The sequence below is a fragment of the Podarcis liolepis genome (genome assembly GCF_965112155.1).
Source record: "Podarcis liolepis genome assembly, chromosome: 7".
Lineage (NCBI taxonomy): Eukaryota > Metazoa > Chordata > Lepidosauria > Squamata > Lacertidae > Podarcis > Podarcis liolepis.
The window spans coordinates 44,286,703-44,308,896 of record NC_139561.1 but is presented as its reverse complement, the minus strand read 5'-3'; the positions used below and the strand labels follow the sequence as shown (position 1 = coordinate 44,308,896).

The window sequence follows — 22,194 nt, the reverse complement described above, 5'->3', positions numbered from 1 at the left end:
TACCCTAATCCCCAAATCACGTCAGGTAAGAGTTTTAACTCAAAACAGTTACAACAAAATGCATCTGAAGCACACTTACACCACAGTCTCTCACAGAGCTGCTACTACAGCTCCCAGGATTCTCTAGAGGGAAAATGTGCTTTGAATGTACAGTGTTTAATTGACCCTTTAGATAAATAGCAATACCTACTTTGCTTGTGGAGGAGGCACCTACACCTTGTCCATGAAGGACAAGGGTATCGGCAGCTCCTAGCCACCACAAGACGCCGGACTAGACAGACCCTTGGGCCTGAATCAGCATGGTGATTCTTATCAGAACCAGATACTGGGCAAGTGGAGAAATATCAAAAAGAGTAAACAGAAAACTTCATAAACACACAAGTTACCCAAAGACTGATAAGATAAGAGCTAAAATTCTGGATCAGAAATACACACACACAACACAATTGTTAAAATATTGATTTTTTTTTTTCATGGCAAGGAGATCTCTTCTCTGGTGCCAAGTGGAACTGGGACCACATACATACAAGATGAAAGTGGAACCAGAAACACTACCTGCCAGGTTAAAAAAAAAAGGTACTGTATATTTTCCAGTGTTTTTGCAGAAACTAGAGGGGAGGGGGCACTAAGAGTCAAGGAAACATTATTTCCCTGAGAACAGTCCTCTAAAGCAAAGGGTGGGGATCTTGCTGTGCCCCCCCCCCCATTGCAGTCCCCATCATCTCTGACCATTGGACATGCTGGCTGCTGCTATAGCAAATGGGACTTGGAGTCCAACAACACCTGGCAGGCCACAGCAGGATCTCCTGCCCCCTCCTCCAAAAGAAAAATGCCCCTCTAAAAAGCAGACCACTTCATCTTGTTTTTCATAAAACCCTGAACTGCACAAAATGCAGCTTTCACACAGTGCCTAATTCATTCTACTGAGTCTCCGCCCCGCGCGCCCCCCCCCCTTGTTATTCCGTCTCTCCCTGAGTCACAGGGCCGGCTCTACAAGTCAAACCTCACCTGAAAGCGGCAACATGTGCTGAGGCTCCGACACACACACACACACACTCCCGATTTCCAAGCACCCTCCATTACTACCGACGTCTTCCGATTACTGGTCTCATTTAAGGAATTATTGTTATTTAGTATACAGGGTTGCATCTATCCGAGTTCTATTCAGATTAAATTAATGAACCAAAATTAGGCATATCCATTAACCTCAGTGGGTCTACTCCAAGTAGGACATCAGGGTAAGCCACTTTGGTTATAAAACGTTGGCGTTTCGCACCATGTGTTTAACAAATTAAACGAATGCCTTAAGATTTAGCAGCTCTCTCGCTTCGCCACCACAGCACCCAACCGAAGAGACCCACTCGTCTCCCTTAGTCCCAGGAGGCCATTTTTTTTTAATAACCTCGTCTTAGGAGGCCAGTCCTCCTCAGCGCCCCAACCGCGAGGGACCCCCCTGGACCGGCAGCAACTGCGCCCCGAGAAGCCCCTTCTCTCCCCCCCCCCGACACTGAGTTAGGCACCTGGGCGGTGTCAGAAATGGCACCGGCCACGTGCTCAACGCAGCCCCTTCTCTAGCTCCCGCCCCGCTTTCCGAAAGCGAGGCTCCCTCCGCACATCGCCCGGCGTGCCCCTGAGCGCGTACAGAGTGCCTCGGAGGACGGCGCGCGCCGGGCCCGGATACTCACGGACGCAGAGGCAGGCGACGAGCTTGGCGGCGCCGATGGGGACGGGGCAGGCGGGGAAGATGGGCTTCAGGAGGTAGGTGGCGAAGACGAAGGCGACGATGTACTGCGAGGAGGGCCGGATGATGAGCAGCTCGATCCAGAGCTTGAGGAAGGCCGGCAGCGAGCCGTAGACCTCCAGCATGTAGGCGTAGTCGCCGCCCGACTTGGAGATGGTGGTGCCCAGCTCGGCGTAGCAGAGGGCGCCCACGATGGAGAAGACGCCGCAGGCCGCCCACACCACCAGCGACAGCCCCGGCGAGCCGGCCTCCTTCACCACCCCCGTGGGCGTCACGAAGATGCCCGAGCCGATGATGGTGCCCACGATGATGGCCACGCCGTTCAGCAGCGTGATGTTGCGCTTCAGGGCCACGCCGGGCGAAGACGGGTCCTCGCCCTCGGCGCCCGGAGACGGCAGCGGCGCGCAGCCGTTCTCGTGAGCCTCCGGCCCCGCGTCGCCGCCGCCGCCCGCCGCCCCGGACAGCATCTGCTTCTTCTCCTCCTCCTCTGGCGGCGGCCCCGACGAGGCGGCCGAGCCGCGCTTCTTCACCACGCCGCCGGCGCCGGACATGGCGAGGCCGGCTTGGCGGGTGCTGCTGAGGCTGCTGCTGTTGTGGGCACTGCTGCCCGCGGAGAGCCGAGATGGCCGCTCCCCCGAGCCTGTTTGCGCCACCCGAAGCTCCTCGCTTGCTTGCTTGCTTGCTTGCTCGCTGGCTTGTCAGCCCCGGCACGAGCAAGGCGCGCGACACGCCGGCTCCCTCCGCCGCCTTTGGCACCCGGAACGGCGGCGCCCTCTTCGCGGGCCCTTTTTATGGTGCCGGCACCTCCTGCTGGAGGGTGGGGAGAATGAATGGGAGGCCGGCCCGGCCCCTCCCCAACACGTGCTGGCCGCGCCAGAAAGAGGGGAGACTCGAGATCACCCCCGTTTGGCCGGGAGGAGGAAGGGCGCCTGACAGGAGCCCCAGAGAAGCAGCAGCGGGGCTGCGCGGGAAGAAGGGACTCGGTGCATCCTGGCACCGGCCGCTTCAAGCCGGTTCTGGATCGCCCCGCAGAGCCATTGCAAGGAAGGAAGAGGAGAGGTGGCAGATGGCGGCGGGGCTCCTTTGATCGGATGCAAAGGAGCGCACCGCTGGGGGAAAGCGAGATCCCCACGGGCCAAGCCGAAGGCAAGAGAGCGCCTTCTCGTGCCCTTTTAGAGTCCCAAGGGTGGCTTTACGCATGCACTGGGCGGGGACTGTTTACGCTGCCTGGTGCTCTCCTTGCCTTTGCAAGGTTGCTTCCAAGCGCCTTAAAGCCTCGAAGGAACAGAGAGCGCCAGTGCAGCGCGCCAGCAGGAAGCAGATTTCCATCTGGCTGCCGCTTCTTACTGACACGTGGTCTTATATACAGACGTTTCTTGCGGAGACATGGCTAACACGTTTTGTATGCGACTCCCCGCCCCCCGTGGAAACTATGCAGACATGGAAAGTGTAGCTAATGTAGATATGCAAAGCCATTCTGACTGACCCAAAATGTAGAGAGCATCCCGAGACAGTGCTGCTTGAATAGCGTCATCGCTCCGATGCCATTATCTTTTTATTTTTGGCAGAGTTAAGTCCTGGTCAGTTTCCTTTTTCCAAAGGTCATCTATGGGCAGGTCTCAGCAGCCTTTGGGTTTTGAATCTTTGCTTGTGAGAGAAGGGCTCGCCTCACCTTTAAAAATTTGTACAGAACTGAGTGAGTGAAGAATAACAGCAGTGGCTGGTGCCTATTGGGACTGGCAGGATAGAAGGCAGAGATGGCATCAGTTGGCAAAGCCAGGCCCTGTGGGAGGCGAAGCAAGAGCCAATGAGGGACAGAGCCAATTCTAGTTTTAAACCTATTTTAAGTCTATTCCACTGTGAAATAGTTCTTTCTGGCAGAAAGTTTTTTCTGGTGTTTAGTCAAAATCTCATTTCTTGTAAATTAAACAAAAACCATTGGTTCAGGTCCTAGTTTCCAGAACAGGAGAAAACAAGTTTTCTGCATCTTCCTATGACAGCTCTGTAGGTATCTGGAAATATCTATCCTATATCCTCTCACTCTTTTCCAAGCTAAACATACCCAACTGCTTCAACTGTTCCTCATAAGGCTTGGTTTTCACACCCTTTATTGTCTTGGTCACCTTCCCCTACACACGTTCCAACTTATCAATATGCATCTTAAATTATTGTGTCCAGAATTGAACACAGTACTCCAGGTGTGGTCTGGTCAACACAGTGGGACTATGACTTCCCTTGATGGGGACACTAGACTTCTGTTGATGCAGCCTAGAATAGCATTAGCTTCTTTTGCTGCTGCATCATATTGTTGACCCATGTTAAGCTTGTGGTCTATTAAGATTCCATAGATCCTTTTCACCTGGCAAGCCAGGTATCCCCCATCTTATATTTGTGCATCTGATTCTTCCTGCCTAAGTGTAGAACCTTACATTTGTCCCGACTGAAATTCATTTTGTTAGTTTGGATCCCGCTGGGTCCAATCCATTAAGATCATCTTGAATCCCGATGCTGTCTTCTGCGCCATTGGCTATCCCTCCCAGTTTGGTGCCATCTCCAGATTTGATGAGCATCCCTGCAATACCTCCACATCCACTGCTTCACACACTTCTGCCTCTGGCCCTGCCACCATAGGCAAGCAGTCCCCAGAAGGATGCACATGTCTGAATGCTGGAAAAGGTTACCTTCCCCTGATTTAAAATGTCGACTTGCATCATGTGAAGAAAGCTCACAAACGCCCCCGTTTTAAATAAAAAAAATTTGCATCCGAGAGTAATGTCATCCTCCTTAGATCACCAGTATGGTGGCCTGGCTTGCTGCAGACAATGTTATACATGCTAAAGAACAACAACTTTGACAAACATTCAGAGTTGTCTGCATAGTCTCCCTATCTAGGCTCAAAGGTAAGTTACCACCTCAGTCCTTGTAAAATCAGGCTGGGCTTCAGTTCTTAATACACAACATCCAGGCTACTGGAGTTCATCCTTTTTGCACTCGTTTTTTGGGGCTTTTCCATTATCAGCTCCTGCCCCCTAGTGGACTCAATGCTCTAAGGATTATCATATTGACGTCCACACCACACATTTAAAGCACTCTGCTCCCTTCAAAGAGATGGACATGGTCTCAAGGCACAGGCTCATTGTGGAATCTCCTGCCTGTTACCTGAGGGGTGGAGAATCTGCAGAATCTAAAGTTTTTTGGACTCCAACTCATAACACAGGATGAACCTGCTAGATCAGCCCAATGGCCCATTTAGTCCAGAATCCTGTTCTCACAGTTGCTGACCAGATGCCTGTGGGAGACCAGAAAGCAAGACATGAACACAAACAAATACACTCTACCATCCTGCCATGGGGGGGAAAGCTGGAGCTAAGCAGAGACCTGCTGCAGGCTTTGACAGGCTGTCAGCCATTTCCAACGCATTCCTGGGAGAAAGCTCCCAACCTCCAGGCCTCCAACCCTCTCAAATGTCCTGCTTGCTTCCTATCAAGCACACATTTTCTTTTTTGATTGACATCACAGCAAACAGCAGACTGCAGCAGGGGTTGTGCCAGACCCTCCTGAAGGGCAGAGCTAACAGCTTAGTCTGGATACATCAAGCCTTTCTGCACTATTCATTATTACTGCCTTTGTTTTTTTACACATATTTGAATGTACTTGTGTGATGTTTCTACATCTCTCTAGTCAATAAATTCATACATACAATGTTTTTTTTTTTTACGATGTCTCTAGGAGGCGGCTGGTGGGAATGGTCCGATCCAAAATGGCAACATGGCCTTAGAAGCTAGTATCGAATGAAGATGATTATTTATTACCAATCCTTCCCCAGCAGGTCCCAGGGTAGGCTACACACAATTTAAGATGAAAAACAGTTAAAACAGATTACAATCACCAGAATAGGGTGGACCCTGAAATTTATGTTGGGGCCAGTAACATTTTTCTCTCTTTCCCAATTCAGTTCTTGCCTGGGTCCAGTGAAGATTTGCAAGCAACCATCCACGTTCCATTCAATTCTAAGATCAAGCTGTTTGCCTGGCTTTTGGTTTCATTCAACTTACTCCTTTCAGTTTTTCAGAAGCAGCTCAAACGAACTTCATCTATTTAGGTGAATGGCCTGCCATATCCCCAATGGTTCAGGGTAGGCACAAAGGCTTCCCATTTTCATTCCTTCTGCTGCGAAGGCAATGGCAACCCCCATTTTATGGATGGAGAAACATATCCTGCTTGAAGGAGTAGAAATGTGCAGTATACACCCTCTGAGGAGCCTGTGGCCGGCAACCATTTGAATTTGGGTCCAGTGCTCTTTCCACCCGTTCACACGGTAAAATTAGATTATGTCCATTTCCAGCCATTTCAAATATATGAAACTCGTTGTCTCTTCTGCAAAAGGAGAGGGGATTATTTTGCACTTGGAGCTTTGAAGTTACCACGCAGAACATAGGAGTAACAGCTCTGAGTGCTTGCCCTATTACTACTCCAGTCCTTGCATTCAGCCACGGACCCTTTGAAGAAGATTCAATTATAGGATCAGTACTCCATGTGCTAATACTCAGACAAGCGGCGTTTGTCACATCAAAGGGACTCCTTGCTCACACGGCATAATTATACCTGAAGCAAAAGTGGCCCCAAGGCCAGAGATAATGCACAGGTGACTTTCAACTATCAGGATAATTGCTTTGCTCCAAAATGTAAGCTATTGCTACACACAACACACACATGGTTTTACGTTCTAGCCAATATCTGGAGCTGGTCCTAGCATTCAATAGCTAATTGATTTAGATATCATCTTTATGACACAATCCTGCAGCAGACTATTTGTATAGAACAGGCACGTCCGACTCCCAAGTGACTGCGATCTACTAACAGTATAAAAATACTGGCAGTGATCTACCCATTGTCATTGCCAGACAAAGTTGTTGAGCCTTTTGGGGGGAGGCAAAGCTGTTGAGCATTTTTTGGGGGGGAGGCACAGTTACTTTTCCCCCTACTTCTTTAATTGTACACGATCGACCATTAATGTCCTGCGATCGACTGGTAGATTGCGACCGACCTGTTGGACATGCCTGGTATAGAACAAAGAATCTCCCCTAGTCCCAGAACTTGCTTCAGTTTAGACATGTTCTGTTCTTGGGACAGCATCAGCTTTATCACAGGGCAAGGATTTGATGGAGGGTCCCACACACCCAGAGGCAAGATGCTGCACCCAGAGGCCCTTTTGCTGCTTCACAGGCATTATGATACTGGATGGTGTAGAAGTTTCTTTCCAGACATTGATTTATAGCAGCCAGGAGTCAGGCGGAAGATTGGAGAGGGGCATTTTTGTACAGTTGCACTCAACACTGAAAACACAAGGAGAGAAGAGGCAGAGAATGTTTCTGCATAAGAATATCTGTAAAAAATAGGGGTCAAAATAGGAGGGAGTGGAAGAACGGGGTCAAATTATTAATATTGCTGAGGCCTAGTTACAAAGTGAGTTTTATTCCTTGCAATGCATATAACGTGGTTCCCCCATTAAAAGCAAATGGTGCAGACATTTATCAGCTTTACCCTATCACATATTTCAGAGCCATTTTATATGCAACCAGTTCTTCCATTCTGAGATGTCAAAGAACTTTTTTTTTTTGCAGACGTATCTATGGACTTGTACATGCCCCCAGAATAGCTTGCAAATCAGTGCTCTCTGCTTCTCTTATCTTGAGAGGTTCAAATTCTTCTGAGGCATTTCAGAAACCTCTGGCCTAGCATTCATGAAAAGCCCTGCTTGGCTCCGGGGTCCCGCAACACTGTATTGTGCCAGCATGTGCTGCTTCTGCACGCAGCCTAGCCACTCCACTGGGAAGATGGAGGGAGGAGGCCAGGCAAACCATCCAGCCTCCATCCAGATCTCCCCCGGGAGGCCCCAGTGATTTACAGAATTTTTTTTTAAAAAAATGCCTAGTAGGCAGTTTGCTTGGTATTCTTTATGGTTACTGCTCAAGCGAACAGGCAAATACAATGGCATTCAAAGCACCCAGATTGCTTTTGGAGTGCATGTTTCATGCAGTCCAGGAGCATAATGAACCATTACGTTATTCTTCAGCAAGTACTGCTCTCAACACAGTGTGTTATTGTTCTTCCGTTCCAAGTACAATGCAATTCAGTAGATTTTTTATCTAGTCACAGGCGCACTCCATACAATGAAACAGTTCATTTTTCCTCCCTAAAAGGAGGATAAAACTGGAATAACTTCTGGCAACAGGAGGAGAGGCTTGTAAATACGCATTGTGTTTAACCAATTCACCAACTTAAGTGTCAGAGGTTTTTCGTTTTAGAAAACAGGTGTTAACAGCCTATATAAATTGTTTCTGCCTGGTATCCAAGCCACATGGAGACACATTAACTAAATCAGAATCACCGCATCGCACTATTACTAATTTGAAAGCAATTCATTTAGCATATTCAGAACAAGGGGTATATAAGATAGCAGATTTTATAAATACACAGGCATAAGAACAGTCAGGAAGATAAACCATTTATCAAAAAGACAACCCTGAAGTACAGAAGCCAATCCCGTTTCCTAAAAGTTGTGTAAACTACCTGGCTCCTGTTCTCACCAGCCTAAGTGGAATTAAAGGGTTGATGCAACTAGGCAGACCCACTGAAATTAATGGGCCCAAGTTAGTCATGTCCATTCATTTGAATGGGTCTTCTCTGACTAGAACTAACATTGGCCACAACCTAAAGTTGCCACCTTCTGCAACATTAAAACCATTGTGCATGCCAAACTGAGCTCCTATCCTTAGGCCAAGTGTGGGGACCCTCTAGATGTTGCTGAAGTACAACTCCCATCAGCCCCAGCAAGCTTGAGCAATGGGCCAGGGATGATGGGATTTGTAGTTCAGCAATATCTGGAGGGCCAAATCTTTTCCACACCTGCCCTATTTAGTTTCTGAGAATAGATTGGTCCAAATATATCCATACGGCTGATGCCATATTCTAATTTTTGCTATACTCAAGTTATATTTGGCACACAAGACCCACCAGCCTATGGTTGAAAAGGAGAGGACCCCTTGCAGAAAACAAGCCGTGTGCTGAAGACACTCCCTGTGGGCAAGTGGGAAACGTAAAATTAATCCCACTTTTGTATGGAGCAAAATGAGGGCACACATGTAAACAAAAACCGATGCTTGCAGAAAGTAGATTTCAGTTCACCCTATAATTTAAGTAACATGACTAATGAAGCTTGTTTTTCAAAACTGCTAGAACAATTTATTTCTACTTTTGACATGTACATTCTGAAACTGTAACAGAACACTCCTCAGTACTATTACGTGATATTTTGGGGGGGGGGTCTGAAAAGGGCTACGATGCTAAAAGCAATTGATTAATTCTGGCACATGATAAATCTCAAGATAGCTTTAGCAGAAGATGGATCCCGGATGAGGCTTGTTTCTGCTGCAAATGCTTTGCAGGCTTTTGTTTAAAAATACAATTGAGACTTGAGATCAGCCTACAGAGTAGGGGGGAAATATATATTTATAGGTGTGCTCATGCCGAAGTCTACACGTGGGAGTCCCAACCATGTCAGTAAATATATACTGATGTGTACATACACCAAAGCCCAGTCCTATGCCCATTTCCTTAGAAGTTGGTCCCGCTGATCTTAATTGAGCTCGTTTCCAAGGAAGCACACTTAGGATTTCATCCAGAATCCATTTAAATCCACTGGTTTGTGGAAATGGCTCATTCCCTGGATCTAAGAGAACTAAAACAAACACCTCTGGTAGGCACAAAAGATACAGTGAAAAATTATTTAACTGTTATAAAGTTAAATGCTCAGAGGTAGACAGAACTGGACCGTGTGTACCAATATAAGCACAAGTCCATGCATAAAAAAGTCATCTACTCGTGCAAACTCTCCATTTCCTAGAGCTATGCTTTAGCTATGTCTTTCCTTGAATGTGTCCTCTTGAGGACATATTTTGCCACCATACAGCTTATGAAACTGAGAATCTGCAAATATATATATATTGCAATAGAGAAGTCTTGATGACAAAGCTTGGAATTCTACTTGATGTATACTCTGAATGGCTATTTGTGGGAGGGGTTTAAGTTAAAGCAGGTTATTGTGCTACAGAAAAAGCAGCTCATTAGAAGAGGAAAGGACCCCAAAACAAACCCAATACCCTTTAAAGTAAGTGACCTTGCATCAAGATATATTCTAAACATATAAAGTGCTAATAAACATTGTATATATATTCCGCCCCCCTCTCCTTAAAGGCGCACGTGCCCCGCCTGGGGCGTTTCCTGCTGGGCATGATGTAACTGTTCATCTGATCTTGTTTCAATGTTCCGTCGGTGCTGGATTAGGAAAGAGGAACGGACGGTACGATCCATTATTGGCTGAAGTGGACGGAAATTGTCCACCATCCTTTGCTCTTCTTCTCCCGCAGGGGTGAAAAGCAACATCCGAAACACCTCAAGCTGGAAATGAGAAAGCAAAGCCCAGAAAAAGTTAGGGAAGAAACAAAATTGGTCTCTCTCTCTCTCTCTCTCTCTCTCTCTCTCACACACACACACACACACATCTCTAATACCCAAGTTAATGGTTCGGCTCTCTTCCAGAGCTGCTTAAGAAGAGACTGGGCTGCCCTTGGCCACCTGGAGACAAAATTCATCTCTTATCATTTGCAGCTTGTCATTATCAAATCCTAGACATTTGCAGGATGGCGGCATGCCATCTCTTAATCAAGCCTACATTCTTAAGCTGCCCTAGTTTCCAGGATTCAAACACCCAGAAGTTAGAGGCCCAGTGCAGTCACAACTATGGTTTGTTGCCTTGGCCCCGAAGATCCCAAATGTGCAACAAAAGCAACCACAGTTTATCTTAACTAGCTAAGCTCTGCACCCAGAGGCCATGCAAGACCAGGCTGCTGTTAACAGGGAGGCTGCCTTAACCATGGTTTGCTCAACAACAGTTATTACTTTGTTGTTGTTCTGATTAAGTTATACATTTTTAAGTTAGCTTTGTACTGGCCTTCCCCCCCCCTTAACCCGAATTCTAATGGCCACTACAGATCTCTTCTTCTGAGTCAAAAAAGGAATGTAAGTCTTTAAATGAAAGAAAACATTAATCACAAGCCACAATTTCGCAATCAGGTTTGTGATCAATTCTTACTCATGACTGAGATGCAATGCTCAGCTTTGGCTAAAGGAAAGCAAACCATGGTTAAGCATTATGACTGTACCGAGTTAGTGAATCCTGGAAAAGGAATCTAAGGAGAGAAGTGAGAAGCCCATTGCTAGGAAAAGAATTCAAACATAATTTGACCCATAGAAACTGGAAAGGCCCAATGCATGCCACAAAAGCAAGTGTTATTTTAGAGAAGGAAGGAACAGAGCTTAAAAAGAGGGAAATAGCTGAAATCCTCAGGACCCAACCAGGAAAGTAAATCCCACTGAGATAAGCAGGAATTGCTTCCAAATGAGAATCCGTATGATTTTGCTTGTTCCAATAGTGATATTATTGTACTGCCACTGTTAGGAACAGGAAGCATTTCATTTTGTTTCTCATCATCTGTCTGTCTCTCTCAGCACCAGACATTGTTTAAAATGCTCATACTTGGAGCCAAATTGGATGTAATGCTCAACATGCCATTTGCAATCATGTCAGTTTACAAAACCATTACCGGTAACACAGGAACTGGACAATTTTCACTGAGAGGGCTTAACCTCCACCCACCCCACCATGATCCCAAAGTCACCAAAAACCCCGGAACACTATCTCCCCGGAAGCTGCAATTAGCATTGGGTGGGAAGCTTTGAGATACCAAACAAAAATTACAATTTTTTTACCCACATGGTTGCAAGTTACATGTTCGTGACTACTAGTTTAGCTTGCAACACACACACACACACACAAACCTCCACAATACAGAGTTTTAAAGATTTGCCTTTCCACATATAAACTCAGCCTAACAGTGTTGGATACGTCTGCAGGTATTATTCAGCAGTATGTGCTTTCTATACTGCACTTGCAGAGGTGAAAATAAAGTAGAGTTGCATTCACAACATTTTAGAAGACATTAAGTTCCTCGTAGAAAGCTTTTTCCCAGCTGAGAATCTCATTCTTCCTTCTGCTTTCCCACATCCATCCCCAGCAATACACCAGCTACAGATGGCGAGTTTCCATTTGCTCTACCTGATCATCATCAACCTCTATCGCCTTCTTCTTGATGATCCAGGTGACAGACTCTGAAAGCGGTGGGGTGGTCAGAGATCCTGCATACGTCCAATAATCAGGGCATGATGGCAACAAGCAGGACGGGTCAAATTCATCAAACTCAACAAGATCATCCTAGCAAATGCAAGCATCAGTGATTAGTCTGGGTTATTCTGTGCAATTGCCTTAAAACTTAGGGAACAAGCTGTGATATCATCATGATTAAGGTTTTAAATGACACTTCAGGTTATATTTTAGTGAGTAAGATCTAATTTATATATTTTAACTGCTGCTATATCTGTACTGTCCCTGTCATACCGAACTGCTAATTTAAATGTATCCCTATTGTGTTTCATGACTTCCCTGATTTTGTATGTGAGCTGGAACTGGTCTGTGACCGAAATAATAAATTCATTCAGTCTGGATTATTTGTGATGGGATCCTCAGCTTGCATTACTGGTCTTCCTGGGTCCTCAGGCACCAAGCGTGGAGAGAGGAGCCACAATTCAATACAGTTCTCCAGCACAGCATCCCCATCACATATAGTAGGCCTCAGCTCTTTTTGTACTGCTTCTGACAGAGCCTGTAGCCAGGGACGATCTTATCTTTCTATGTATGTACACAGGGAACATGGAAAGCTATCCTACAAGAAGTCAGACCACTGGCTCATCTTAATATTGTCTACATGGACTGGCAGCAGCTCTCCAGGGTTACAGGCTGGGTTCTCTCCCAGCCTGACTTGAAGATGCTGCCAGAGATCAAACCTGGGACCTTCTGCATGCAAGGCAGACGCTCTTCCACTGAGCTACAGCCCTTCCAGAAGCCACTGGGAGAATGGCACACACATCCTGGCTCCTCTGCTTGGAATCAGACTGCTCAACTTTCTGAACAAATGCCTGGCTCAAAGTGGGAGCAAGGCCTTGTGAGGTTCCAGTGCTCTAGGCCACCTGTGACATAACACAGGCACCATAAGGCCACCAGCATAAACACAACAGGCGAAAGCATCATCCAGGAATGATCACCGTCAGGTTGGCTTCAGGTTGACTTCAGGGCAAACCTACTGATTGCTCCTGTGCATTGTGTGAGATGGATACTGAATAGTAACTAAGGTTAACATTCTCTTTACCTTGTGTTTAATTGATGGCAAGGCATCTACTAACTTCTGAAGCCCACTGTGATTGGCTCCAAGCTGCGAAGGGAATGGGAGAAAGAGTATGTTTTTATTCACTGCATCTAGAGATCAAGTGGTTTAGTGCAAACTCCTATGACACGAGGTCAGCCTTCTCTAACCTGCTGCCCTGAAAATGTTTTGGACTACAACTCCCATCAGCCCCAGTTGCCTGGGACTGATGGGAGTTGTAGTCCAAAAGTTCCACAGGGCAACAGATTAGCAAAGGTTGCACTATGCCATTAGTCTTTGCTGGACACAGTTGAAATATTTTCTGGTATTTATTTGTTCCCACCAACTGCATCACACTATGCAAGGGAATGCTGGAAGTTCTCAATCAATACAATAATTGAACTGCTGCATGGAGGACACACATGCAGTTTGGGTCTGAAAAGTCCTCACTCTTTCCCCCCTTTCTCTCTTCCCTCCTCCCTATAATTCATTTTTTTCTCCATTTATTTCTTCTTCCTGCTCAGTACGATCCTTAGTTTCTGGTTTTGTAACTGATCTAGTTAACCAACAAGATGTATGCTTATATTACTGTGATATAAACAAAAAGTTAAAAGGTTACTTGCAGTGCACTCCTATAGATGTCCATTCAGATGTAAGTGCTATTGAATCACACAATCATAGAAATGTAGAGTTGGAAGGGACCCCAAGGGTCAAGTAGGCCAACTGCCCACAATGTAGGAATCACAGCTAAAGAATCCTTGACAGGTGGTCATCTGTTTAAAAATCTCAAAAGAAGGAGAGTCCACCACCTTCCGAGACAGCCCATTCCATGGCTGAGCAGCTCTTACCACTGAAAGGAAGAGTTCAGTTGGACATATTCCCAGGTAAATGTGCAGCCTTGAAGTTGCTCTTTGTGTAAGGAAGTGTCTCCACACTTATAAGTGACAGTTCAGAATGAACCACTGGAAGATTACAGCCTTCCCACCATCATACCTTCAAGAAGACTCCAATCACAGCCAAACCATTTTCTTCCATCAAAGCTTCTTCAAAACTTTCATATTTGCAAGAATTCCAGTGTACCAAATGCAGCTGAAATTAAATTCAATCCTTATTTTAGAACCGTGAAAGAAATGAGATGGAACAATCTTTTTCTTCAGAAACTGCAATGAATCGGGTATGGTTCTCAAAGACCTTGCAGTAGAGTTCTGAGCCTTCTACTCCTGGCTGCCCAAGAGCAACCCCACAACCCCACCCCCACACAAAAAAGAGAAATGGCCGCATGGCTACCGGCCAAATCTTTCCACGTGTTGACAGAACACAGAGGAAATGTCACAGGCCCAAAATGCTTTTGTGAACACTTCTGAGTAAGACTCACTGGTGCACAACATTCCAGAATCTCGCGAAAGTATCCTCTTACCTCTGCTGGGAAGACCTTACAGTCAATCGTGTGCTCCGAGCCCCATTCATTTATGGCCCCCCAGTGAAAGTGGAATTGCTTCAGCCGGTAGTTGTTTTCTAAGGGGCCTCCTGTAATAACTTGGATAAGAGGAAAAATAATGTTAGGAGGCCAACACTTATGCCCCAAGCCTATACAATTACCTGAAAGTAAGCTCCCATGAAATAAATGAGATTCATTTCTGAATACACATGGGTAAGATTGCACTGTTGTATCTCTCTCATCCCTCTCCCTCTTAATCTAGAGACACCTGGCAAGTAGGAAGTAGCAGCAGAGTCTGCATGGTTCTCCTGAAAGTATGTGGATGGCATCAAATGGCAACAACACAGAGGCCAAAAGCAGAAGTGGGGCAGATTTGGCTTGGTGCACAAAGTGGATTGTGCTGGAGAGAGGAGGGGTGTTGCGGGATTGGCAAGAATCTTACAGCAACGTCCTTCTAACTGTTCACACTTCAGAAGGGGAACAAACCACAGCAGGGCTAGCAAAATCACAGTGAAGATGCACAGTGTGACTTCTCTGCTGCCGTAAATAGGAGTCTCTGGGCTGGCTCACTGAGATATTATAGGATGCTTACATCCACAGTATCCAAACATAGTCTCTGCATTGATCCCATGATCTTACAGGGATGCTTCTGGAAGCCTGAAAAATATTGGTGACCACGAAAGACAGAGCTATTCTTGGAGTTCTAGCTGAGCCATCTGAACACAAGCCTGGCATGTTTACCGGGAAGTTAGACTCGGTGGTTATGACCGACACCTTATATACATATAGTAAAGCACACTTGAGATCACAGATCAATTACATTTCTTATCCACACCGTAGCAGCAAGAGATTGCCATTAATGCAATGCAAGAATTCTCACGACTTGCTTTTGCTTAGGAAAAGTAAAATTCTGGAAAAGGTTTTCTGCAGTAACACTTTAGTAATTTAGCACCGTTGCAAGGACTGTTCTTCTGGACTATTTTCCTTCTTTCCGATGGAAGCAAATGTCAAACACATCTGCTGGATACACATCATCAAAGATGCAGAATCTTTGGCACACCTAGCACATGACCTAAAAAGCTCCAGAGGAAGAGAACTGCCGTGTGTGGCAGCACCTACAGTATCCAATGTGGTCTGGTGTGCATGCATTATTCCTCCTACTTCTCTCCCTATTATTTCAGTTTAATAGATGTAACCATTGATGAAAAGAGTGGATATTGAAATATAATTTTGAATTGTTACAATTACTTGCCGGTCTTCCCCAATCTAAACATCCTATGTTATTGCACATCGTAATGTCATTGTAATTACTCTGGCATTCATGCTCTCCCATAACTCTGTCTACAAGTTCAAAATGATATTATTTTGGACTGTTTTATTTTATTGTATAGTTGTAAGTTATACGTTGATATGCAACCAAATCTGTAAGCCTATGCAAATGTATTTTTAAATTTTACAAGAAAATCAATTTTAAAAGCCTAAGTTAGAATTGCCGTATGTGGATAATTCCTTACAGAAATAGAGTCCTACATTGTCCCCATTTAGATTTTTCATCACTAGGATGGCAGCTGAAACTTCCATTGGGCTCACATACGAGGACAACCTAATAAAGTTATCTGTTGCTTAATGACGCCAAATCCTTTATAAGAGAATGAAAACGGTATGTTGTTATGCTGTGTTTAGTCTGTTACTTGCTAGTCGCCATTCCTTTGGCTGACTTTAAAAAGGGGTAATCTACCTATGTGAGCCCAAACATAAGACAGTGCACCCTGCACAACTAAAACCAATTTCCTCCAGGATGTATAGAGAAAAGGGTTTGTGAGCATCTGCAGAGAATTGTGGATGAATGTAGCAGAAAATGAGGCTGAATATGACTGCCCCCTTGTGGTAAAAATAAGTACTCACGTTCTTAAGTCATGTGCTAGTACAACAAAAACATTACTTCTATGTTACTCGGCAATTTCTATACATGCGTGACTACAAAACAAGCGTGATTTTGCAAAAAAAAGTGCATATGCAGACACTGAGCAAAATTCCTGAGATGCTTGCTGCCCTCTCATGCCTTATCCACTTGATAGGAAGTGCTGAAGGGTCAAAAAGCGACATCGCTACCACATGCTTGTTTTTCTACCACATGCTAAATAAGTAGTTCCTAAAGTTTTAAATTAAGGAGAATGGGAGGAAATGCAATATAATGTGGTCTCTTTTGCACCATAGCCTGTATCTCTAGGTGCAGGCGGGAAAGTCCCTGTATATTCTGACAGAACAATCCTAATTACAGAAAGCCAGTGTAAGTGACTCCTCCATGCAGGAGGAATTTGACTGCTTGTCAGCTAAGTTCCACTGGGTTTCCAGTCACAGACCAAAGTGAAGGAATAAGTTTGGAACAGGTGTAAGTCTCTCTCCTTGTCCCTTCATGTGCCAACACACCCTTGGGGAGATTTGCACTGACATATATTATGTCATTTTAAGTTCCACCAGCTGAGCCTAGTTTATGCCGGCATAACTCTGGCCCAGCTGGGGTGGGGGACTTACACTGGGCGCAGCCCCGGCTCAGCCGAGAAAGCTCAGGATCTGACGAATCCAAGTTCTCTCTTCCTGGTGGATCTTGGGCTTGGACTGCACTGCCAAATAGTAACTGCAGGCAATCCCACAATGCACTGGGAGGTGCCTCTAACTCCACTTTGGAAGTTCTGCCTGTCACCAAAAACAGCGGACACCAACACCACAAAGCAACCACCAGAGGGCAACACTGTGCACACAACCACCAGCACTTACCTGCCTTGTCCAACGCCTTTGTTTCTCATTTCCTTCTCTCTCTCTCCCTTTGATTTCATTCTACTCCCAGTAGTGCAGCTAGCCTCATCCTTGGAACAAATCTGATTTAGATCCCATCTCAGGTGCCACCTCTCTTAAAAGCACGCTCCTTTAGTCAGTTTACTGCCATTGTCTTCCTTCTTACTTTTTGACTCTAATCCACTCTTTTTCCTCTTCTCTATCTGTGCAGCTGCCTATTACTGTCAGGCAGCAGAAGCAAGGAGGAAGAAAACAAAGGAAGAAGAGAGCATCAGGAGCAGGTGGGAAATAAGAGTAAGTTACGTGTTTAGGAGTCGGAAAGAACCACAAAGAAGAAAAGCATTATAGTAAAGCAAGAACAAGCCTATAATTTAAGTCCCTTCCTAATCTCGCTCCCATTGGAATGAGCAGGGTTTGCAGCAGGGGGACTGCAGCATAGGGAAGGTACGTTTATTCATTTTGGGGCTTGAGTAATGTAAATGACACTTGGCTGGATGCTTATCATGCAAGTTAAGACATTTTTATGCCAACAGCACAAATGTGTTTTATTTTATTGTCTTGTAAAATGAGCCTCAAGGATGGCCCATCTAACCTTAGCATCCTGCTCTCACAGTGGCCAAGTAAATATCCCAATGGGAAACCCAAAAGCAATGGCATTCTGCCCACCTGCAATTCCCAGCAACTGGTATTGAGGCAAAACTGACAGCAGAGGTAGCATATAAGCATCACCACTAGCAGCTGTCTCTGCTTAGATACCGTATTTTTCACCCTATAGGACGCACTTTTCCCCCTCCAAAAATGAAGGGGAAATCTGGGTGCGTCCTATGGGGTGAATGCAGGCTTTTGCTGAAGCTTGGAGAGCGAGAGGGGTCGGTGCGCACCGACCCCTCTCGCTCTCCAGGCTTCAGGAACACATCCGCAGCCTAGGCAGCCCTACGGGAGGTCCGGCAGGGATGTCTAGGCTGCGGATAGCAGCCTGCTGCCCAGCGCGAGGGGCGCCCTGAAGCAGAGCGCCCCCCCGCACCAGGCAGACATCCGCAGCGTGGGGAGCCTTGCAGGAGTTCCCCACAAGGCTCCTCACACTGCGGATAGCAGCCTGCCGCCCGGCGGGCGGGGTGCCCTGAAGCAGAGCGCCCCCGCGCCGGGCAGACATCGGCCAGCCCCACAAGATCGGGGGACAGCAGGGAGGCACAGCGCCGCCGTCCCGCTGTTCCTCGACCTGGTTCTGTTTCCCCGACCTGCTTTTGGGGGGGAAATAAAGGGAAATTTTTTTCCCTTTATTTCCCCCCAAAAAAACTAGGTGCGTCCTATGGGACGGAGCGTCCTATGGGGCGAAAAATACGGTATTTAAAGAGGGAGAAGTTATAGGCATATAATGATTAGATTGAAAAGAGTGACATGGATCAGAATGACTTCAAAGCAAACCTAAAGCGTTTCAATGGAAACCGACAGAGAACACCGGATGTTAGCAGCTCAAATTCATAGAGCAAAAGTTACCCTCGAGGAAGGCTAGGAAACTTGAGCAAGAAGGCCGAGATAGAGAATGCAGAGGAACAGGAAAGGAGGGTGGTGTCTGAAGTCAGCCACAGCTATGATAATCATCAAATTTGGAGGGGGGGGTTGGGGAGAGAGACTGCTGTGCAATTTCTCTTAGCAGAAACCAAGGGACAGTGTGCAGGATAATGGGAAATGTGAGTCATATCAGGATGCTAAGATAGAAGAGAGATCTTGGAAATGCAAAGCAAAGGTGCTGCTTTCTGCTAGTAAATCTATCAACCTTGCCTAGTATCTCTTCTCCATGTTTAATATATTAGAAGCCTGCTTAAGGAGACCCCCAACACAATTTTAATGTTTTTACTTATACTGCTGGATTGTAAAAATGTATCACAACAGTTTACAACAGTATACAAACATCAAACCAAACAATAAAATTATAAAAAGTTAAAAAAGAAAAAAATTAAAAACATAAATAGACCACTGTGAGAAGTGTACCCTTAATTGCCTGCATAGTTATCTATATATATTTATACACCAGCATGAACACAAAAACCTGTCTTATGCTGAATGAGCCCACCTAGCCCAGTACTGTCTACACTGACTGCTAGCAGCTCTCTGAGGATTTTGGTGGACGTTTCTCAAGCCCCACCCTCCAGGATGCTTTCTTAAGGTGGAGATTACAGGTAACAGAGTCTGCGCCCATCTGCATCCAAAGCATGCCCTCTAACACTGAGCTACATCCACAGCTCATCCTCTCACAAACATGGATCTGTGAATTCCATCACTGTAGCTAAATGGCCATGTTACTATTAGTACACACTACAGTTTTAACCTCTCCTCCTCTGGAACTGCAAAACAAGCAAAAAGAGAAGCCATAAAAAGGAACTGCAGTATCTAAAATAGCTTTCTTAAGATACTTGATACAACCCAAACACAAGCTCTAAGCTTCAGCCCAGGAAGGTTACTACCAGAGAACAATTATGCTTCTTAAAGAGTGCTGTGATGGGCAACCTATGGCTCATAAATTGGATCCAGGTGAGGCCACACTAGGATGATGCCTTATAGAATCACTAGTCCATCTAGCTCGGTACTGTCAACACCAGAGGGCAGCAGCTTTAATTGGTATGAGGAATTTCCCTATATCAGGACTTGAACCCGGGACCTTTTGCATGGAAAACATGTATCCCACCACAGGGCTATGACCCTTCTCTAATTTAAACATACTCTTTGCATAATGGCTACTCAGGTAACTGGACTTAATCCAAGTAATGTGTAACACACAACTTACTTAATGAGTGCTGCTAAGTGTTCTAACCACACACCACTAACAGCCACCACAATATTAGTTATTGGCTAAACAGATTATCAAGGTACAACTTTTGAGGCTCTGTCTTATCTGTTTAAAATTAAAACAACCATTACAGCATTAAGCACAGAGCACTTGGTTCCAGTGAGCTAACAAAACCTGACTTTTCTTTTCAGGAAGAATAAAAAGAGCTCTTCCAATGCCAGAGAAGGCAGCTATATTCAGTTTCCTTCAATTTACTGAGGTTTCAATACAATTCCAAGGGGAACCAGAGAACAAGGTGCTTTGCTAGAACCAAGCACCTATCTTGCCTTCTAGATATTTTCCAAGTACATTATTCAAAAGCTTATCTGTGAAATGCAGCCAAAGTGATAAACAACCTTTTATTTCATTAATGTTTAATGCCAGTGTTATACTATTCATTTGGGAACATGCACACATGAAACCTCCTCAAGGGCTTCCTCTACAAAAATGAATGGGTAAAAGTTGAATGAAAAAGCATCCAAAAGAATGAAAAAAATGCATCCAAATAAAGAACGTCAGCTGCTCCCCAAGTCTTGTATGGATTACAGTTGGAGTGAATTTTAGCCAAGAGACAAAATTAATGGAAATCATAGCAAAAAAGAATAATTGCTGGACTACTGGACTAAGATTGCTTGACTAAGACCCTGGCGGAAAAACTTGCTTGGCAGTAAAGTTCTCTGAGCTATTGTGTTGCACCCCAACCTACCTCACAGGGTTGCTGAGAATTAAAACAAAAACAAAAATGAGGAAGTTTCCAGCTATGCTGCCCTGAGCTCCATGGAGGAGGAATGTGTGTGGTTAAAATGTAATACATACATAACAGGAAACAGCCTTTGTTAAGGATTAGTTCCTACATTGAATGTACTGTAAATATGCATAGTTTCTCAAAAACCAGGGATGCAGAGACAAAACTAGATACTGTATTAATTATCTTAGAGAGAGGATTAGTTAAGAATTTCCACCCACAGAATTCACTCATGAACATTTATATGGCCCTTTTCAGGTATAAAACGCGATACAATTCTCATCTGAACAGGGGCCTTTATTTGGTAGGGCTCTGGGGTCAGGAGAGCCACGTAACCAAACCCACGTAATCGGCCTGCTGGAAAAAGGGGAGATTTGAATATAGATCTCCAGACCAAAAACCTGGCTTTTACCCTAGCAAATTAGCAGGGCAATTGTCACTCGTATTTTAAAGATGTGGATCAACTTTCACAAGGGCATGGATACGAGCAAAAATGCAAGAATTCACATGACACATATTTGCCCAGATATTTAGGGAAATGAGAAATAACTTGCAGAAATGTCTGCCAACGTACTTAGCTTTTGCCAACTGGAGGGGTGGCGAAAGGTGCCTGCTAGGCCAGAACTTAACAGCAGGACCAGTGGGTCTTAGGAGTCTGCTCTACACCAAGTCAGATCATTGGTGCATCAAGCTCAGTACTGTCTACACTGACTGGCAGCAATGGGTCTTCAGGGTTTCAAGCAGGGGGCATTACCGGCCCGAGCTGGAGAAGCCATCAGGCATACAAAGCAAGTGCTCTACCACGGAGCTATTATCCTATGATCCCAGTCATCCCCTTAAGTCTTACTTGATTTGTCTGTGGTATCCTCAAACTCAACCAGGAATGAGTATCCGTTGTTCCACATATGGAGGCATGTGGCTGGATCGTAGCGTATTTCAAGGGGTTTAAGATGGGGGTCATAGACGCTGTCTCTCCACTGGATATTGATCGGAGACTGTCGGCTGCCCCCCGGGATTGTAATCGGGCTCTGCCACAGCGGATGTACTGGAAGAAGAGGAGGACACAGGAAGTTTCTCATAAGCTGTATGGCACTTACAGATATGTTTTAGGCTGATCGATCAATGGAAGTTGCTTGGAAGAGTAGGCAATCAATTCTCCAAGTTGTTCTGCATGTCCAGGGGGCCTTTGGCTGCAAAACAACACTTGCCCAGTTCTGAAACGAAGGGGAGTTTCAAAAGCAGTTTACAACAACGCATGAAAATTCAAAACATCCCACCAAGCGATGGGAAGCTCTTCAGCTCGCCTGAAGTACTTCTCTTGACCCTGGT

General features: G+C 45.5%; 2 protein-coding genes across 4 annotated transcripts in view; both read right to left on the bottom strand.

Annotated features, from left to right (window-relative positions):
• Window positions 1–2,927, bottom strand: part of SLC7A5 (solute carrier family 7 member 5) — a 52,374-nt gene extending 49,447 nt beyond the window's left edge. For both annotated transcript variants that reach the window (XR_014528544.1, XM_083513692.1), the window contains exon 1: window positions 1,686–2,927. Coding sequence is in view for 1 of the 2 variants with exons in the window: in XM_083513692.1 (XP_083369818.1) it covers window positions 1,686–2,292 (607 nt within the window). In the remaining variant the exon portion in view is untranslated. The remainder of the gene's footprint in view (window positions 1–1,685) is intronic.
• Window positions 2,928–7,683: 4,756 nt separating this feature from the next.
• CA5A (carbonic anhydrase 5A) overlaps window positions 7,684–22,194 on the bottom strand; it is a 30,154-nt gene continuing 15,643 nt past the window's right edge. For both annotated transcript variants that reach the window (XM_083513785.1, XM_083513784.1), the window contains exons 2-7: window positions 21,713–21,910; window positions 14,477–14,595; window positions 14,053–14,148; window positions 13,066–13,128; window positions 11,919–12,074; window positions 7,684–10,201 (exon numbers count right to left, since the gene is read on the bottom strand). In XM_083513785.1, coding sequence (XP_083369911.1) covers window positions 9,992–10,201; window positions 11,919–12,074; window positions 13,066–13,128; window positions 14,053–14,148; window positions 14,477–14,595; window positions 21,713–21,910 — 842 coding nt within the window. In that variant the 3' untranslated portion in view covers window positions 7,684–9,991. The remainder of the gene's footprint in view (window positions 10,202–11,918; window positions 12,075–13,065; window positions 13,129–14,052; window positions 14,149–14,476; window positions 14,596–21,712; window positions 21,911–22,194) is intronic.